At 33.6% G+C, this 17093-nt stretch overlaps 1 protein-coding gene across 1 annotated transcript in view; it reads left to right on the top strand.

The window, feature by feature from the left end:
• The window catches only part of LOC114344696 (peptide transporter family 1-like), a 142738-nt gene that overhangs the window by 19882 nt on the left and 105763 nt on the right, over positions 1 to 17093 (top strand). Inside the window, exons 3-5 of the mRNA XM_050658470.1 lie at positions 10345 to 10574; positions 14895 to 15168; positions 15422 to 15504. Coding sequence (XP_050514427.1) covers positions 10345 to 10574; positions 14895 to 15168; positions 15422 to 15504 — 587 coding nt within the window. The remainder of the gene's footprint in view (positions 1 to 10344; positions 10575 to 14894; positions 15169 to 15421; positions 15505 to 17093) is intronic.

Genomic DNA, 17093 nt, shown 5'->3' with positions numbered 1-17093 from the left:
GATTATGTTTATTATCTTCGAATATTTTGAGGCGGCAAGTCTTAAAGTAGTTCTTTTAGAATATGTTTAAGACGCAAATTATAGCTTTTTCTTCAATTTTTATGATTCACAAATGGAAAAATAAAGTTTCTAAGAAATATAAAGCAACAACAGATTGCAGGGATGTAATCTTCGTCATAAAAATAGGTAGACTAAAATAAAAATGAAAGCTATAATATGATAAAATTGATCCAAATAATTGCATAACCCAGACATCCAAAGTGAAAGTTTTCTTCCAATACCAAATTGTTCTATATGGTCCACATAATGTTCAGAAAAAAGTCACAACATGCGGTTTAGCATGAACAACCTTCTATACAACAATGTTCTACATTAAAGAAATAAAAAAGGTCCTATGCATAATCCTTCTAAAATGAACGGTTCCAAAGTTACAGAGGTAGTATAGTGTAATTGGTCCAAAAAAACACCTAACCCAGACATCCAAAGTAAAAGTTTTCCTTCAACACCAAATTCTTCTATATATGGTGCACATATTGTTCAGTAAAAAGTTACACCATTTTGAGCGTCCGGTTTTTAGGGGGAGATGGAGGAGAAATCGGTAAATTATTAGTTTTTTTTACGTTTTTCGTCAATAGTTCTAAAACTATGCTTTAGCGTAAAAAATGTTCTATACAAAAATGTTCTACATAAAATTTAAAACAAAACAGGTCCTATACATAATTGTTAGAAATCAACGGTTCCAGAATTACGGAGGGTGAAAAGTGGAGGTTTTCGATACTTTTTATATTATTTGGACAATTGATGATGATTTTGGGTGGTCAGGTTGACGTTTCTTCAAGGGTTTTTTTTTTTTTTTTTTTATAATATTAGAGTTTATTTGTAGCAACCTAGTACATAATAAATAAACCCAGTTTCTCACTGAAGTTGTTAGTCACATGGACTACAACTTGTGCGTGAGGGTTGAATTTAGATTATAAAATATATTTTTTTATCATTTATCACTAACATACCATCGGCCACTGAAATAGCAAATTTTATTTACAAAAAAATTTCTTTCATCAGTAATAATATTATAAATTGCCCAAAAAATATAAAAAGTATCGTAAACCTCCACTTTTCACCCTCCGTAACTCTGGAACCGTTGATTTTATAACAATTATGTATTGGACCTTTTTTGTTTTAAAATTTATGTAGAAAATTTGTGTATAGAACATAATTTACGCTAAAGCATAGTTTTAGAAATATTGACGAAAAACGTAAAATAACTACAAATTTACCGACTTCTCCCCCCCCCCCCCCAAACCGGACGCTCAAATTGGTGTAACTTTTTACTGAACAATATGTGGACCATATAGAATAATTTTGTATTGGAGGAAAACTTTTACTTTGGATGTCTGGGTTAGGCCTTTATTTGGACCAATTATAATATACTATCTATTAGAAGTAGATTATTTTATTTCAAAAATCACTTCTATTTTTGTATAGAAGGTTGTTCATGCTAAACTGCATAGTTTTAGAAATATTGACGAAAAACGTAAAAAACTACGAATTTACCGATTTCCCCCCCAACCCGACGCTCAAAATGGTGTGACTTTTTTCTGAATATTATGTGGACCATATAGAAAAATTTGGTGTTGCAGGATAACTTTCACTTTGAAAGTCTGGGTTTGGGTTAAGTTATACCATACTACTACCCGTCTACACAAATCCTAGAACAAAAAGAATAAAATAACTATACAGGGTGTCCAGAAACTCTACCGACAAACAAAGACAGGAGATTCCTCAGATAATTTTAAGATGTTTTAATCCAATTCACCTAGTCCGAAAATGCTTCCTAAGGGAGCTAGAGCTCTTTGAAGATGGCGTCTTGTAATTAGTTTTTCTTAAATAACTCCAGAACGCTTCTATTGAGAAAAACGAAAATTGGTACACATATTTATCTTCCAGAGGTAAATCTACTCCATGCATTGCGTTTTTTATCTTTCATTTTTAAGCATTCTTGACTCTGGATTGTTAAATTGTGAGGTATTCTACAACTAAAAGGTACTCTTGTTTTAGGTCGATAGGATACACCGCTTTCTAGAAAAATCGATTTTAAATTTTTTCTTTTTTTGAATTTCCAAAAAAAAATTAAAAAAAAACTATTTAGAAATCCGAAAACTGGTATCATCATTCTCTTTGCCTTATCCCTATGCGGGGTCGGCTTCCCTAATTGCATTTCTCCACACAATTCTATCTTGGGTCATATCAATGTTAATCCCCTTTACCAACATGTCCTGCCTTATCGTCTCCCCCCAGGTCTTCTTTGGTCTTCCTCTCCTACTCCTTCCAGGAATCTGCACTTCAGCTATTCTTCGTATTGGGTGATTAACATCTCGACGTTGAACATGACCAAACCATCTTAACCTATGCTCTCTCATTTTGGCATCAATTGGTGCCACACCTAGACTTCCCCTAATATACTCATTTCTAATTTTATCCTTCTTTGTCACTCCACTCATCCATCTAAGCATTCTCATTTCCGCCACATGCATTCGTTGTTCCTCTTTCTTTTTCACTGCCCAACATTCAATTCCGTCCATCATAGCCGGTCTTATGGCTGTTTTATAGAATTTTCCCTTCAACTTAATTGGAATTTTTCTGTCACACAACACACCATTCGCTTCTTTCCACTTCATCCATCCAGCCCTAATTCTACTGCATGCATCTCCATCTATTTCTCCATTACTCTGTAATACCGATCCTAGGTACTTAAAACTATTGCTTTTCACAATCATTTCACCATCCAAAGATACCATTTTATTTGTAGTAACTCCATCTTTAAATGAACATTCCAAATACTCTGTTTTTGTCCTACTAAGTTTTAAACCTTTTTCCTCCAGAGCTTGTCTCCACTGTTCCAGTTTTTGTTCTAAGTCTCTTTCACTATTTCCTATTAACACTACATCATCAGCATACATTAGGCACCATGGAATACTACCCTGTAGTTTCGATGTTATCTGGTCCAAAACTAATGAGAATAAATAAGGACTAAGCACCGAGCCTTGGTGCAATCCTACTTTCACCTGAAATTTATCAGTCTCTCCCACACCTGTCCTAACACTAGTCGTTACTCCCTCATACATATCTCTCACAATCTTTAGATATTCGCCAGGGACTCCTTTCTTATTGAGAGCCCACCACAGAATCTCTCGAGGAACTCTATCATATGCTTTCTCAAGATCAATGAATACCATATGAGCGTTGGTCTCTTTATTCCTGTATTTTTCCATCAGCTGCCTTACAATGAAAATCCGAAAACTGGTATGTTTATTTATATTTCAGAGATAAATCGATTTCATTAATTGCGAATTTCTAGTAGGTACAGGTCATATTATGCGTCCGTTTTGGGAGGTCAACGGTTATTTTATTGCATAACATTTTTGTCTTTAATTTTAAGCATTTTTGACTCGAGATTGTGAAGTTATGAGTTATTCTAGTACTAAAAGTTACTCTTGCTTTAAGTTGGTAAAATACACCGTTTTATTTTTGAAAATTTTTTTTAATTTTTATTCAAATTCAAAAAACGAAAAATTTTCAAATCGATTTTTCTAGAAAACCGTGTGTCCTACCGACTTAAACAAAGAGTACCTTTTAGTACTATAATACCTCACAATTTAATAATCCAGTGTTAAAAATGCTTAAAAGTTAAAGACAAAAAAGATATGTGATAAAATAACCGTTGCCCTACCCAAAAGGGACGCCTATGATCGGTACTAGAAATTGGTAATGGATGGAATCGATTTATCTCTGGAAGATAAATATACGTACCGATTTTCGTTTTTCTAAATTGAAGCGTTCTGGAGGTATTTAAGAAAAACTAATTAGGTACAAGACGCCATCTTCAAAGAGCTCTAGATCCCTTAGGAAGCATTCTCGAACTAGCTTAATTTACCTAAATTGTCTTAAAATTATCTGAAGAATCTCCTGTCTTCGTTTGTCGGTAAAGTGTCTCGACACCCTGTATATTGTAGCCGAATTATTTTATTACTGAATGACAGGGAAAGAAATGTATTTTTGAAGTGTGTAAAAGTTCATTCCTAGCTGAGCGCTTTCGGCTTATAAAACCATCTTCAGAGCTAGGCTCCAACAAATAATTATTAATCTTAGAATTCAAAAGTTTAACTTACGTCAATAGTTTTAAAATGCCACTATGAAGAGAGAGATCCATGTATCGATTGAAGAAGAGGTTGTATCTTAAGGCGCATTCTCACGGTTAGATTTTAGTTGATCAACTTTAGTGGATCAACTAAAATCGGTCAAGTTTTTGTCACACATTTCAAACAAAATTGAAGCAATTGTTTTTAATAAAATGGCGCCAAGTGTAGTTATACGTGAAAGTATAAATATTATTAGTAGTTTACTGATTCAGCAATTTGTCTGAAAAATGTCAAGTTGAACGATAAAGTTTAACTCGATCAATCTTTTGTTGAATCGACAAAAGTTGACCGATTAAAATTGAAACATAATGTTCTCACAGCTATTATCATTCGATTTTAGTTGATCCACTAAAGTTGATCAACTAAAATGGAACCATCAGATTGCGCCTTTATGCAATTTTTTATTAGTATAAAAAACTGTGTTCCAAGTGTGAAAAAGTTATATGTGAAATTATAAACATATAGAGTTGGTCCGAAGTTTGCAAAAGTTGGTACGACACAAAGGACTATCACACAAAAAAGTTAAAAAAAATTTATCATGATAAGGTTTTTAACTTGTTTTTTGTGTGATAGTCCTTTGTGCCCAAAGATATGTTTTTTAAACGACTTTTGCAAACTTCGAAAAAACTCTAAATGTTTATAATTTCACATAGAGCTTTTTTAAACTTGGAGCAAAGTTTTTTATAATAGTCTAATAGTCCATTTGGTGAGACCGCTCCCGTCTGGAAAAATTTCTGATTCGGTTTCTTTGTGGATTCCTATTCAAAAATGTCCCCTTTAAACAAATCTGAAGAGTGCCGGGCGTAATTTTTGGGCAGAAATTGTTTAAACAATATTTTTAAACAAATACAAAAGATCACCTTTTTTGCTACGGAACATATATTTTTAAGTTTTGTGGGTCATTCTAAACAAGAAAGGTCAGAAATTGTTTAAACAATTTTTTTAAACAAATACAAAAGATCACCTTTTTTGCTACGGAACATATATTTTCAAGTTTTGTGGGTCATTCTAAACAAGAAAGGTATCTTGTAAATTTTCTCAAAAATTGATAGTTTTCGAGTTATAAACGATTTAAAATCTGAAAAATGCGAAAATACGCATTTTCGAGGCTTAAAAACTCATATTTAAATTAGTATTTTTGAGCTTGCCAGATACTTATATTGAAGCCTAAACATTCAGCTTCCAGATTCTGAAGAGTGATTGCGTCTAACTTTAATTTAAACCGTTGTTTTTTAATTGTAAAATATGCATGTCCATCCGATTTTTTTTTCCGGTGCGGCACGCTCTTTTTCAAAAATCTAAATTTTTTCTCCGAAAAATATTTTTTCTAGATTCTTTAGAACATTCTAAATAAAATAAGTTTTTTGGCATTTTTCTCAAAAGTTAACAGTTTTAAAGTTATAAGCGATTTAAAATCCAAAAACGCATTTTGGCATTTTTCGGATTTTAAATCGCTTATAACTTTAAAACTATTAGCTTTTGAGAAAAATTTCAAGAGACCTATTTTATTTAGAATGTCCTAAAGAATCTAGAAAAAATATTTTTCGGAGAAAAATTGGAGATTTTAGAAATAGAGCGAGTTGCACCGGCAAAAAAACCGGATGAACATGCATATTTAACAATTAAAAAAGAACGGTTTAAATTAAGGTTAGCCGCAATCACTCTTCAGAATCTTGAAGCTGAATGTTTAATCTTCAATTTATGTACCTGGCACCCTCAAAAATACTAATTTAAATATGAGTTTTTAAGCCTCAAAAATGCGTATTTTCGCATTTTTCTGATGTTAAATCGCCTCTAACTCGAAAACCGTCAATTTTTAAGAAAAATTACAAGATACCTTTCTTGTTTAGAATGTCCCAAAAAACCTAAAAATATATATTCCAGAGCAAAAAACGTGATCTTTTGTATTTGTTTAAAAAAATTGTTTAAACAATTTCTGCCCAAAAATTCCGCCCGGCACCCTTCAGATTTTTGTAGGAATCCGCAAAGAAACTGAATCAGAAATTTTTTCAGACGGGAGCGGTCTCACCACATGGACTATAAGATCCGAATAGGAGGACAAAATGTACCCACCTGCTTGTAGGATGAAACATTTTTTTTTATTAAATTTCACACATAGACAAACACGATCAGCATGGGTTGCCTATCAAAATCGTGTCATAGCTATCCTTAAGGGGGTGCCGTAGGGGTTGAAATCAACATTTCAAGCACATTTTTGTGAATTTTTTTTTTGAAAGTATGATAAAATTATTTTATTTTTAAATTAAATAAGCGTATTCAGTATAATTCAGAGAATACTCAAAAAATTCAAGGAAAAATATTGAAAAATAAGCCAACGCAACGGTCGCAAATTTTTAAAGACACCTCGAAAAAAAATGGATTTTACGGTGGACGTCCGAACTTATCATTGGATCATGGTAAACAAAAAATTCAAAAAGATTTTATTAGCTTATATGTTTATCGAGATAACTCTGTCGAGTTTTTTTAGTTATAACGATTTTTGACTTTTTGGTATCACTCACAAATCAAAACAACGAAATTTTTTGCACAAAAAAGGGTGAAAATCAACATATTTATTATTGTTAAATAAAAAATACGCATAAAACAAAAAATATGTCGACAGCGTTACCTCAAGGAATGTCTAAAGAAAATATTTACAAAATTCCAGGTGGGTCGATCAAGTATTTTTTGAGTTACAATGTCTACAGCCTTTGAAAAAAGCAGTCTTGAGAAAAAAGCGTTTAAAGTATTGTCAACTTTTATTTTCAATTTCTGTTTTATTTTCAGTTTGTCTGTCAAATCGTAAAATGATGCACACCGGAATATCTTTTTGAATCGCGGAGTAATTTACAAAAGAAAATAAGGACAGCTGTTGACTGTTGCAAAGCTGCAAAGATAGGGATATTCAACACTATCTCCCTACCTTCGACTCGCTTTGCTGCATTTTCGCGCCAGCGCGCTTGAGCGTAGTGAGAAACGGTCAACAGCTGTTCTCATTTTCTTTTGTAAATTACCCCGCGATTCAAAAACATATTCCGGTGTGCATCACTTTACGATTTAACAGACAAAAAAATTGAAAATAAAAGTTGTCAATACTTTAAAAGCGTTTTTCTCAAAACTACTTTTTTCGAAGCCTGTAGACATTGTAACTCAAAAACTACTTGACCAACTCACCTGGAATTTTGTACATATTTTCTTTAGAGATTCCTTGAGGTAATGCTGTCAAGATATTTTTTGTTTTATGCTTATATTTTGTTTAACCATTCTAAATATGTTGATTTTCACCCTTTTTCTGTAAAAAATTTCGTTGTTTTGACTTCTGAGTGATACTAAAAAGTCAAAGATCATTAAAACTGAAAGAAGCTTGACAGCGTTACCTCGAGAAACTCATAAGCTAATAAAATCTTTTTGAATTTCTTGTCTACCACGATTTAATGATAAATTCTGATGTCCACCGCAAAATTTGTTGTTTTTTTAAGGTGTCTTTAAAATTTTGCCAATGTTGGCTTATTTTTTAATATTTTTTCTTGAATTTTGTTTTAATATTCATCTAATTATACTTAATATGCTTCTTTAATTTAAAAATAAAATTATTTTCTTACACTTTCAAAAAGAATTCACAAAAAAAATGTTGATTGCAACCCATACGGCCCCCCTTAAGGGTAGCTATGACACGATTTTGATAGGCAACCCATTGTAAGGAAAGTTAACCCATTGTAAGGATAGATATTGTCTATCCTTAATTCAAACACTTCCATTTTACGCGAAAATTTAACCTGAATTCATTATCTACATTTAAAAAAACAAGTTATTTATATTTTAAGTTACTTAAGAGAAAAAAAAATTTACAACTTTAATTCTTAGACATAATTCAATGATTAGCTATTTATTTGATATTATTCTTAATTTTGCTTCTTTTCTTGCAATTTTTATGTGTCTTCTTTCATTTTTCCCACATATTTTAATAAAAAAAATTATCTTTTTTTCTCTTCTTCTTCTTGTCTGGTACTACAACTATATTTCTTCATTTTCTCCACATAATAACACTTCTACAGTGTACATAATTCATCTTCATATACATATTTCATATAACAATCATATATCATTTATCTCATATATCATTTCATATAACATCATAATCATCACTTCATATACTAGCTCCGATACCTTCGTTTTACCTTAATAAAAGAGGTTTCACTCGGATGTCTTAGTTCTCCGCCAATATTAACCCGAATTTTCGCCCTGATCTCTACGCACCATTAAGGTGGTATAGTTAACTCAAAACACGAAATAGGTATTTTATGCGGTTCAAATTCTTCTAAAAATATCACAACCTCAATCCCTTGCTTTGAGGCCGTTGTTTATTCACGAATAATCATGAATAAAATAGGTACCCTTCAAAACACAGAGTGGGTCTCTAATAAGCTTTCAAGCTTCTATAAATCATTAGTCCTTCCTAATTTGACAAGAGCAGTGGGTTTCTTATTTCTCTAGTTGCCTCATAATATTTAGCTTATAATATTGTTAGTTCTTCTTCTTATCTATATAGTCCTCCAGATTCTTTATCTCGACTCTTCAGGTCGGTTCGTTAAAAATATATCTCTTGCTTATGCAATGTTTGTCTTAAAGCTCTTATATCAACGTATGTCATCACTAATCATTATTCATTAAAAAATATCATTTATCACTCAAAAAAATATTAATTCAGGTTCATCTCATACAAAATTTAACACAAAATCGATGAAAATGTATCTGTAGAATCAATAAATATCAATAATAAAAACAAAATGGCTAATAAAAATTCAATAATAGTATACATATTCGATACAAATTCAATTCAAAATTCAAAAACAGCCTATGCAAAAGTTAGATAAACATATTCAAAATCAGTGCAAATCTCAAAATTCGATAGAATTTTTTTTTTTTGGAAAAAATTCGATATTCCATACAATATTTAAAAATAACCGTACTAAAAATCGAAATCGGATAGAGATTTTTCAAATAAATTTAATAACAATTCAAAATTCAATAAAAATTCAAGAATAGCATATATAATAAACTTTGATAAAAATACTAAATTCAAAAATCACTTCATATTTCAAAATTCATAGATATTCTTAAAAAAAATCGATACTTCATAAATTATTCAAAAATCAGCAAAGATAAATATTCAATGTTCAATAATAATATGTATATATAAAAAACGAGGGAAGCATTTTCAATAAAGATAGACTACTTACATTTTAACACTTTTGTCTTTTTTTCACTGGGTTCGGTTCCTGGGTCCTGGTCTGGTCCATTTTCCGCCGTCGGTGTTTCCAATTTTTGTCGCCCATTTTCAGAAGATTCTCCCAATTAATTTACAGGAGCGCCATGTAAGGAAAGTTAAAGGGTTGGTATACAATTAACCCTTATAGTCCTTATTTAAATAATTACTGCTTCATCTGCTACAACATACTTTATTTACAAGTCTTTGAAGTGTATTATAAACAATAACATTATATCAGCCAAACCATGTCGCAATTCTACGTACAATAATATAATTCATTCTCTCGTGTTTTGTCGTCTATTTTATATTTTATTCTTAACTCAAAACAACACGTCTTATGGGTTCACCTGAGTTCAATGTCACTTCACTAATACATATCTTATAAGGTTATTTAAAATTAACTTAAAACATATTATTCTATATAGATTGTCCTAATGATATTACACCATGCTGGTCGTGTCTATTTATGTATGAAATTTAATAAATAAAATATTTCATCCGGCAAGCAGATGAGTACATTTCGACGTCCTATTCGGATCCCGTACTATAAGTACTAATAAAGAACTGCATAAGATACAACCTCTTTTCCAATCATACATGGATCCCTCTCTCTTCATAGTGGTATTTTATATATACGTTTGAATTCTAAGATTCATTATTCATTGGAGATCTTTTATTGTAGCATAGTTCTATAGATGGCTTTATAAGTCGAAAGCGCCCAGCTAGGAATTAATTTTTACACACTTCAAAAATATTTTTCTTCCCCTGACATGCAGTTGTCATAAATATGTACGAAACATATCAGTCTTTGCAATTTATTTTATTGTTATTGAAAATTTTTAAATTGTTCATTTGTAATATATTTTTATTTTCTAGCCGTCCTCGTCCTGTATCTCAGGAATATACTCCTGTTTACTGAACCAGAATCCTTAGTAACTTACCATACGTTCTCCATGTCTGCATATTTTTTCCCAATAGTTGGTGCTATAATTTCAGACAGTTTTTTAGGAAAATTTAATACAATCCTGTATGTTTCGATGTTATATGCTAGTGGAAGCATTCTACTTGCACTAGCAGCTGCTGATCCCATTGGGTTACCTAAAGTTGTAAGTAATTTGATAATTACCCGGAGAGGATGAAAGGATTTGATTTCAGTTCAGTTCCTCTAACCAGGTGCTCCGATGAGGAAACGGTTATTCCGAAATACGTATAAGCACATAGTAGAGGCTCTGTACTGTAATCAAATCTGAACCATCTTTTCTTTTCTTTTAGTTTATACTTTATTCACCTTTGGTGGATATTAAAGGAAATAGTTACCTAAAATTATTATCACGGTGAATGACAGGACGTGAAATGCAATTTAGATTTCCCTTGTCGAGTATTTCGCCACTCTGTTATGCTTTATTTTTCTAACTTAAAAGGCTCAGAGGATAAATAATTTCGAATTTTATTTCCTGACTTATTAGAATTTTGATTCATAGGTGGTGCTAGTAGCATCTTTGGTAATTATTTTGATAATTACCCGGAAAGGATGAAAGGATTTGATTTCAATTCAGTGCCTCTACCTAGGTGCTCCGATGAGGAAACGGTTATTTCGAAATGCGTATAAGCACATAGTAGAGGCTCTGTACTGTAATCAAATCTGAACCATCTTTTCTTTTCTTTTAGTTTATATTTTATTCACCTTTGGTGGATATTAAAGGAAATAGTTCGCTAAAATTATTATCACGATGAATGACAGGACGTAAAATGCAATTTAGATTTCCCTTGTCGAGTATTTCGCCACTCTGTTATGCTTTATTTTTTAACTTAAAAAGCTCAGAGGATTAATAATTTCGAATTTTATTTCCTGACTTATTAGACTTTTGATTCATAGATGGTGCTAGTAGCATCTTTGGTAATTATTTTGATAATTACCCGGAGATGATGAAAGGATTTGATTTCAGTTCAGTGCCTCTACCCAGGTGCTCCGATGAGGAAACAGTTATTCCGAAATACGTATAAGCACATAGTAGAGCCTCTGTCATCATCATCATCTTGGTGCTACAGCCCTAGAGGGCCTCGACCTTCTCAAGCTTTCTACGCCATTCTGTTCTGTCCCTTGCTTGAATTTTCCAGTTGCCGACTCCGATCTTCTCGGCATCTTGTGTTACCCCGTCCATCCACCTCAGCTTTGGTCTACCCCGTCTTCTCATTCCCACGGGTTGCTCTGTTAGAATCTTTTTTATCATGTTCGATTCAGGGGCCCGGGCTACATGGCCTGCCCACTGCAGGCGGTTTCGCTTAATTATAGTGATAATATCTTTTCCACCAAACGTATGCTTGTAGATATTCTGCAGTTCAAAGTTATATCTACGCCTCCATATTCCGTTCTCACAGACCGCTCCGAATATCTTGCGTAGCACCTTTCTTTCAAAAATCGATAAAGCGGATTCATCTGTGTTAGTTAGCGCCCATGCCTCTGATCCATATGTGAGAACGGGGACTATCAATGTTCTATATAGCCTTATACGAGTTTTTTGAGACAGACGTTTGTTAGTTAAGTACTTTGATAGACTATGATAACACCTGTTTGCAATTATTATTCGTCTTTTTATTTCCCCGGATGTGTTATTGTTGGGATTAACCGATGTCCCTAGATATATGAACTCTTTGACCGCTTCGAAGTTTTGGTCATTGATGATTAGATCTGCGTCAACATTTCCAGCTCTTGTGTTTGTGTTAGTCGCCATGAATTTGGTTTCATTTCGATTTATATGTAACCCCATTCGTTCGGCTGCTGCTACTAGCTCGGTTAGGATTTCCGCAGTTCTCGCTCTGGTCCTTGTTATAATGTCCACGTCGTCTGCATATGCTAGAATTTGGACAGATCTATTGAATATTGTTCCCCTGCTATCTAAATTAGCGTCCCGTACGACTTTTTCTAATGCTACATTAAAAAGTTGACACGCCAGCGCATCTCCCTGCCTTAACCCCCTATGTATTTCAAATGGGGTTGACGAGTCGTTTTGAATTTTTACTGCTAGTAGAGGCTCCTTACTGTAATCAAATCTGAACTGTCTTTTCTTTTCTTTTAGTTGTAAGTAATTGTTTCAAATATCTATGAAAAATGAAAGACAGTTTATATTTCGTTTCAGTTCAGAGATGATCCATCATCCCCATACATACGTTTCGGTCTCTCAAGACCTCCTCAGTGGAGCTACATGAATTTGTTGTTTCAAAACAATACATTTTGTTGTTTAAGTAAAAAGCTAATCTCGGTGTTGTTGTTATTAAGTTTAAGGTTCCATTGTTTAACCAACCTTTTCAGATGATCCGTTATTTTATACTCGGAGTTCTAGATCAAAGAGCTAGTTGCATTTTTTTAGATCTTCTTCTTCTTCTTCTTCTTATAATAATAGGCCTCTTGGCCTGTTCCTTGCCGATTTTGAGCTTGTATTCGTAGCTGTGATGTTGACTGCCAACTATCTAGCCACCTTTTAAAGGGCCTTCCTATTGGTCTCTTGCCTGTTGGCTTCGAATCCCTGGCTATACGGGCTATTCTCTTGCTGTCCATTCTCGTCACATGCTGATTTCACTCTCGTCGTCTCTGTTTTTCCCACCGTACTATATCTTGTATGTTACAGAGATCTCTTATTCTGTCGTTCGGTATTCTATCTCTCAGTGTTTTCCCAGTTATTGACCTCAACGTTTTCATTTCTGATGTTCTCAGTATCCTCTTGGTTTCTGCTGTGTCACATCTTGTTTCTATCGCGTACGTCATGTTCGGTCTTACACATGATTTGTATATGCGTACTTTCCCTTCCAGCCTCATATCTTTGTTTCTCCAGATGACATCCCTCAGACATCCTGACATGTAATTGGTTTTATTTGCTTGCTTTCGGACGCTCTCTTTAACATCTCCATAACTACATATTTCGACTCCCAGATATTGGAATCTCGAGACTTGTTCAATTAGTTCGTTGTTAATTACTAATTTGCATCTTATGAGTTCCCTTGACACTACCAGGGATTTTGTCTAGGCTGTTGATATATTCATTTTGTAGTTCTTCGCCACTGTATTGAAAGTTTGTGCCATTCGCTGTAAGTTATCCCCGTTATCGGAGATTAAGATTGCGTCGTCAGCATAACAGAGGATTTTTATTTGTTTTTCCGCCATCTTATATCCTTTTCCAGTACCTTTAATGTTTTCTATAACTTTGTCCATTACTAAATTAAAAAGCAATGGGCTCAAGCTATCCCCTCGTCTGATTCCCGAGTTGATTTCTACTTCCGATGTTAGTTCATTCTCTACTTTTATTCTGGTTTTGTTCTTCGTATTAATGTCTTTATTTATCCTTATCATCTTGTTGGGCTGATTCTTCTTCTTTAGCAAGCATAGCACATCTTCCAATCTTACACAATCGAAGGCCTTAAGTCAAATATATAAAGCACATAAATGCAGGTTTATTATATTCCAGTGCTTTCTCAGCAACTTGTCTGGCTATGAATATGGCGTCTATTGTGGTCCTATTATTCCGAAAACCTTGTTGTTCCTCACTAATTGTGTATTCTTCATTTATTTTATTGGCAAGTATTTTTGTTAAGAGTTTAAGAGTTGTGCTCAGCAAGGTGATGGTACGGTAGTGGCTAGGGTTTTTGCTGTTTCCTCTTTTGTGTATAGGTATTGTTATACTCGTTCTCCACTGGTTTGGTACACGCTGGCTACATATTATTTCTTGAAAGAGGATCTCTATGTTTTCGATTAAGATTTCTCCTCCGTATTTCAGGAGTTCATTTGGTATCCCATCGGGTCCTGGTGCTTTTCTGTTTTTTAATTTACGTATGTTATTCCTTATTTCTTCTTTTGTGATTTCTAGTTCAGTGTCTATGTTGGATTCGTCTTCATTTCCTGTTTCTTCCTCTTCTTCAGGTATTATAGTATCTTCCTTATATAGTTCTTCTCTATAGGTGGTCCATTGTTCTGCTTCTAGTAAGATTTAATAAGATTAGAATAGATCTAGTTAGATTTAAAGATCTAGATGTTTACATAGTAAATAGCAATACTGTACTAGCGATGCAAGTACATGCATCGATGCCTGCGAGAGGCCGTTGTTTGGTGTTGTCTACTTGTTTAGTGCATTTTTCGTGGTTGCACGAAAGTTTCTATTGTCCAGCATGTTATTTAACAGTGCTTTTTTGTGGCCTAGATCCTGCTTTTATCATTCGTGTTTCTGTGCTTCTAGTGCTTCTTTGTGGCCTAAATACTGCTTTTACGATTAGTATTTATTGAAGCAGTTTTGGTCTAACTCTGTTGAGGATCAGTATTTCGAGGAGCTTATAAGCTGAGCTAAGTAAGAAGATGTTGACGCGATAACTCTCTGTCTTGTCTGCTAGTTTTCTCGGTATACTCATAATTACATACTACATCTGTAATCAAATTTTAGGGCTTCTCATTATTGGGCCTAATGCTCATAGCAGTAGGCACCGGTGGTATTAAACCATGCGTCCCAGCGTTTGGAGGAGACCAATTTCACCTACCCCAACAGGCGAAGGAACTAGAGAGGTTTTTTTCATTATTTTACTTCTCCGTCAATGCAGGAGGTTTGTTATCAATGTGTATAACTCCTGTTTTAAGAAATGATGTCCATTGCTTCGGTAATGATAGCTGTTTTCCTTTGGCTTTCGCAGTGCCCGGATTTCTGATGGTGATTGCTGTAGGTAAGTTTTCTTATTTATTATTATTACTCTATTGGTTATTATTCAAAGAACAGGAATGTAACTAATAATCACTAATTGTCATTATTTTCAATGTATGTCAAGGTAATGGTACATCAAGGTTTGTGCATAAATTTTACAGTAGGAAAATAACTATTTTTAGCATTACCCCACAAAAAAGATGTTTATGATATCATTAAAAAGTTTTCATGTTATGTAATATGGTTTATAATAGATTGCTTTTTTATCGTTTTAGGTATCTTCGCCGCAGGACGACCAACGTATAGAATCAAAAAACCAGAGGGCAACGTTATAGTACAAGTTACAAGATGTGTTGCGGTAAGTGTAATACACACACCGGCAAAATTAAAGGAACACCTTAAAAATATGGCATGTTTGATAACTCAAATCTCCTAAACCAGTTATCCGATTTGGGTGATTTTTTTAGTATGTTGTAGCCTTATTATTTAAGAATATCGGTATAATAATATTGTTGCTAGACATATGTAAATGTCTTTATACCGGGTGTAATAATCATACTGTGTTTTTTCCTTCAAGTTCGGAACACCCTGTGAAATATTCTAGCCTAAATAAAATATTGAAATTAAAACTCAATTGTAGCCTTAGGCCTTCTTAACATTTTCTTTTTTAATTTATTTGCTTAGGTTGGATAATAAAAAAGCCAGGTATTTTAACAACTAGCCATGTTTTTCATCAATACAGGGTGTTTCTAAATAAGTGCGACAAACTTTAATGGGTAATTCTGCATGAAAAAATAATGACAGTTTACTTGATAAACCTATGTCCGCAAATGCTTCGTTTCCGAGATACGGAATGTTGAATTTTTTCTTGCAAACTGATGATTTATTTATTGCTCTAAAACAGGTTGAGATATGCAAATGAAATTTGGTAGATTTTAAAAGCTAGTTATTGCGCATTTTTTGGCATACAATTAAGAGATTTATATTTACCATTGGCGTGCATATGAGTATAAACATTTTAGATATATCCCGTGTGCACGCCAATGGTCAATATAAAATTATTAATTGTATGTCAAAAAATCCGAAATAACTATCTGCTAAAACCCACCAAATTTCATTTGCATATCTCAACCGGTTTTAGAGCAATAAATAAATCGTCAGTTTGCAAGAAAAAATTCAACATCTCGTATTTCGGAAACGAAGCATTTGCGATACACGAACACATGTTTATAAAGTAAACTGCCATTATTTTTTATGCAGAATTAACCTTTAAAGTTTGTCGCACTTATTTAGAATCACCCTGTATTGATGAAGAACGTGTCTAGTTGTTAAAGTACGTAACTTTTTATACCTCCGCTACGCGTCGGTCAGTAGACTTCATTCTCGGGAGGAAAAGTAGCACTTTCCTTCCTTATACAAATAGCTATTAAATATTAATTTTCTGGCAAATATTTATATAAATAAATATAAACATTACATTCGGCTGGCTTCGGCTATAAACGCCTGTATAGTCGTAATCACCACGGCCTGCCTGTGACAGGTATCTACGTCTACTCAATGATATATTATCCAGATTTAGCCATACGGCTCACACTCCCTCTAAGGGGAAAATTGACTCATCCCAGATACTTACAGTATCAAAAGGATTGAGCTCTGGTGGGACTCTTTCCGTGTTATCGAGCCCTAGGTGACTTGGAATGCAGGTCATTGCAGGTGTATCTCCCAGAAATTTTCGTACGCATCTGGCCGTCGCGAGTAGTACAGCTTTCTGCATGGTCTTATAAAGATGTTCATTCAGACTCAGCATTTTTATGCTTTCGAGGAGGGTCTTCGGAATGACTCCAGTAGTAGAAATAATAATCGGTATCGTCTGGGTACTTTGCATTCTCCATTGCCTTCGTATTTGAATTTTTAGATCTCTGTATTTGGCGATCTTTTCAGTAAATT

Source organism: Diabrotica virgifera, chromosome 8 (assembly GCF_917563875.1).
Source record: "Diabrotica virgifera virgifera chromosome 8, PGI_DIABVI_V3a".
Lineage (NCBI taxonomy): Eukaryota > Metazoa > Arthropoda > Insecta > Coleoptera > Chrysomelidae > Diabrotica > Diabrotica virgifera.
Note: the sequence above shows the minus strand (reverse complement) of the source record. Positions and strands in the feature narration are given on the sequence as shown.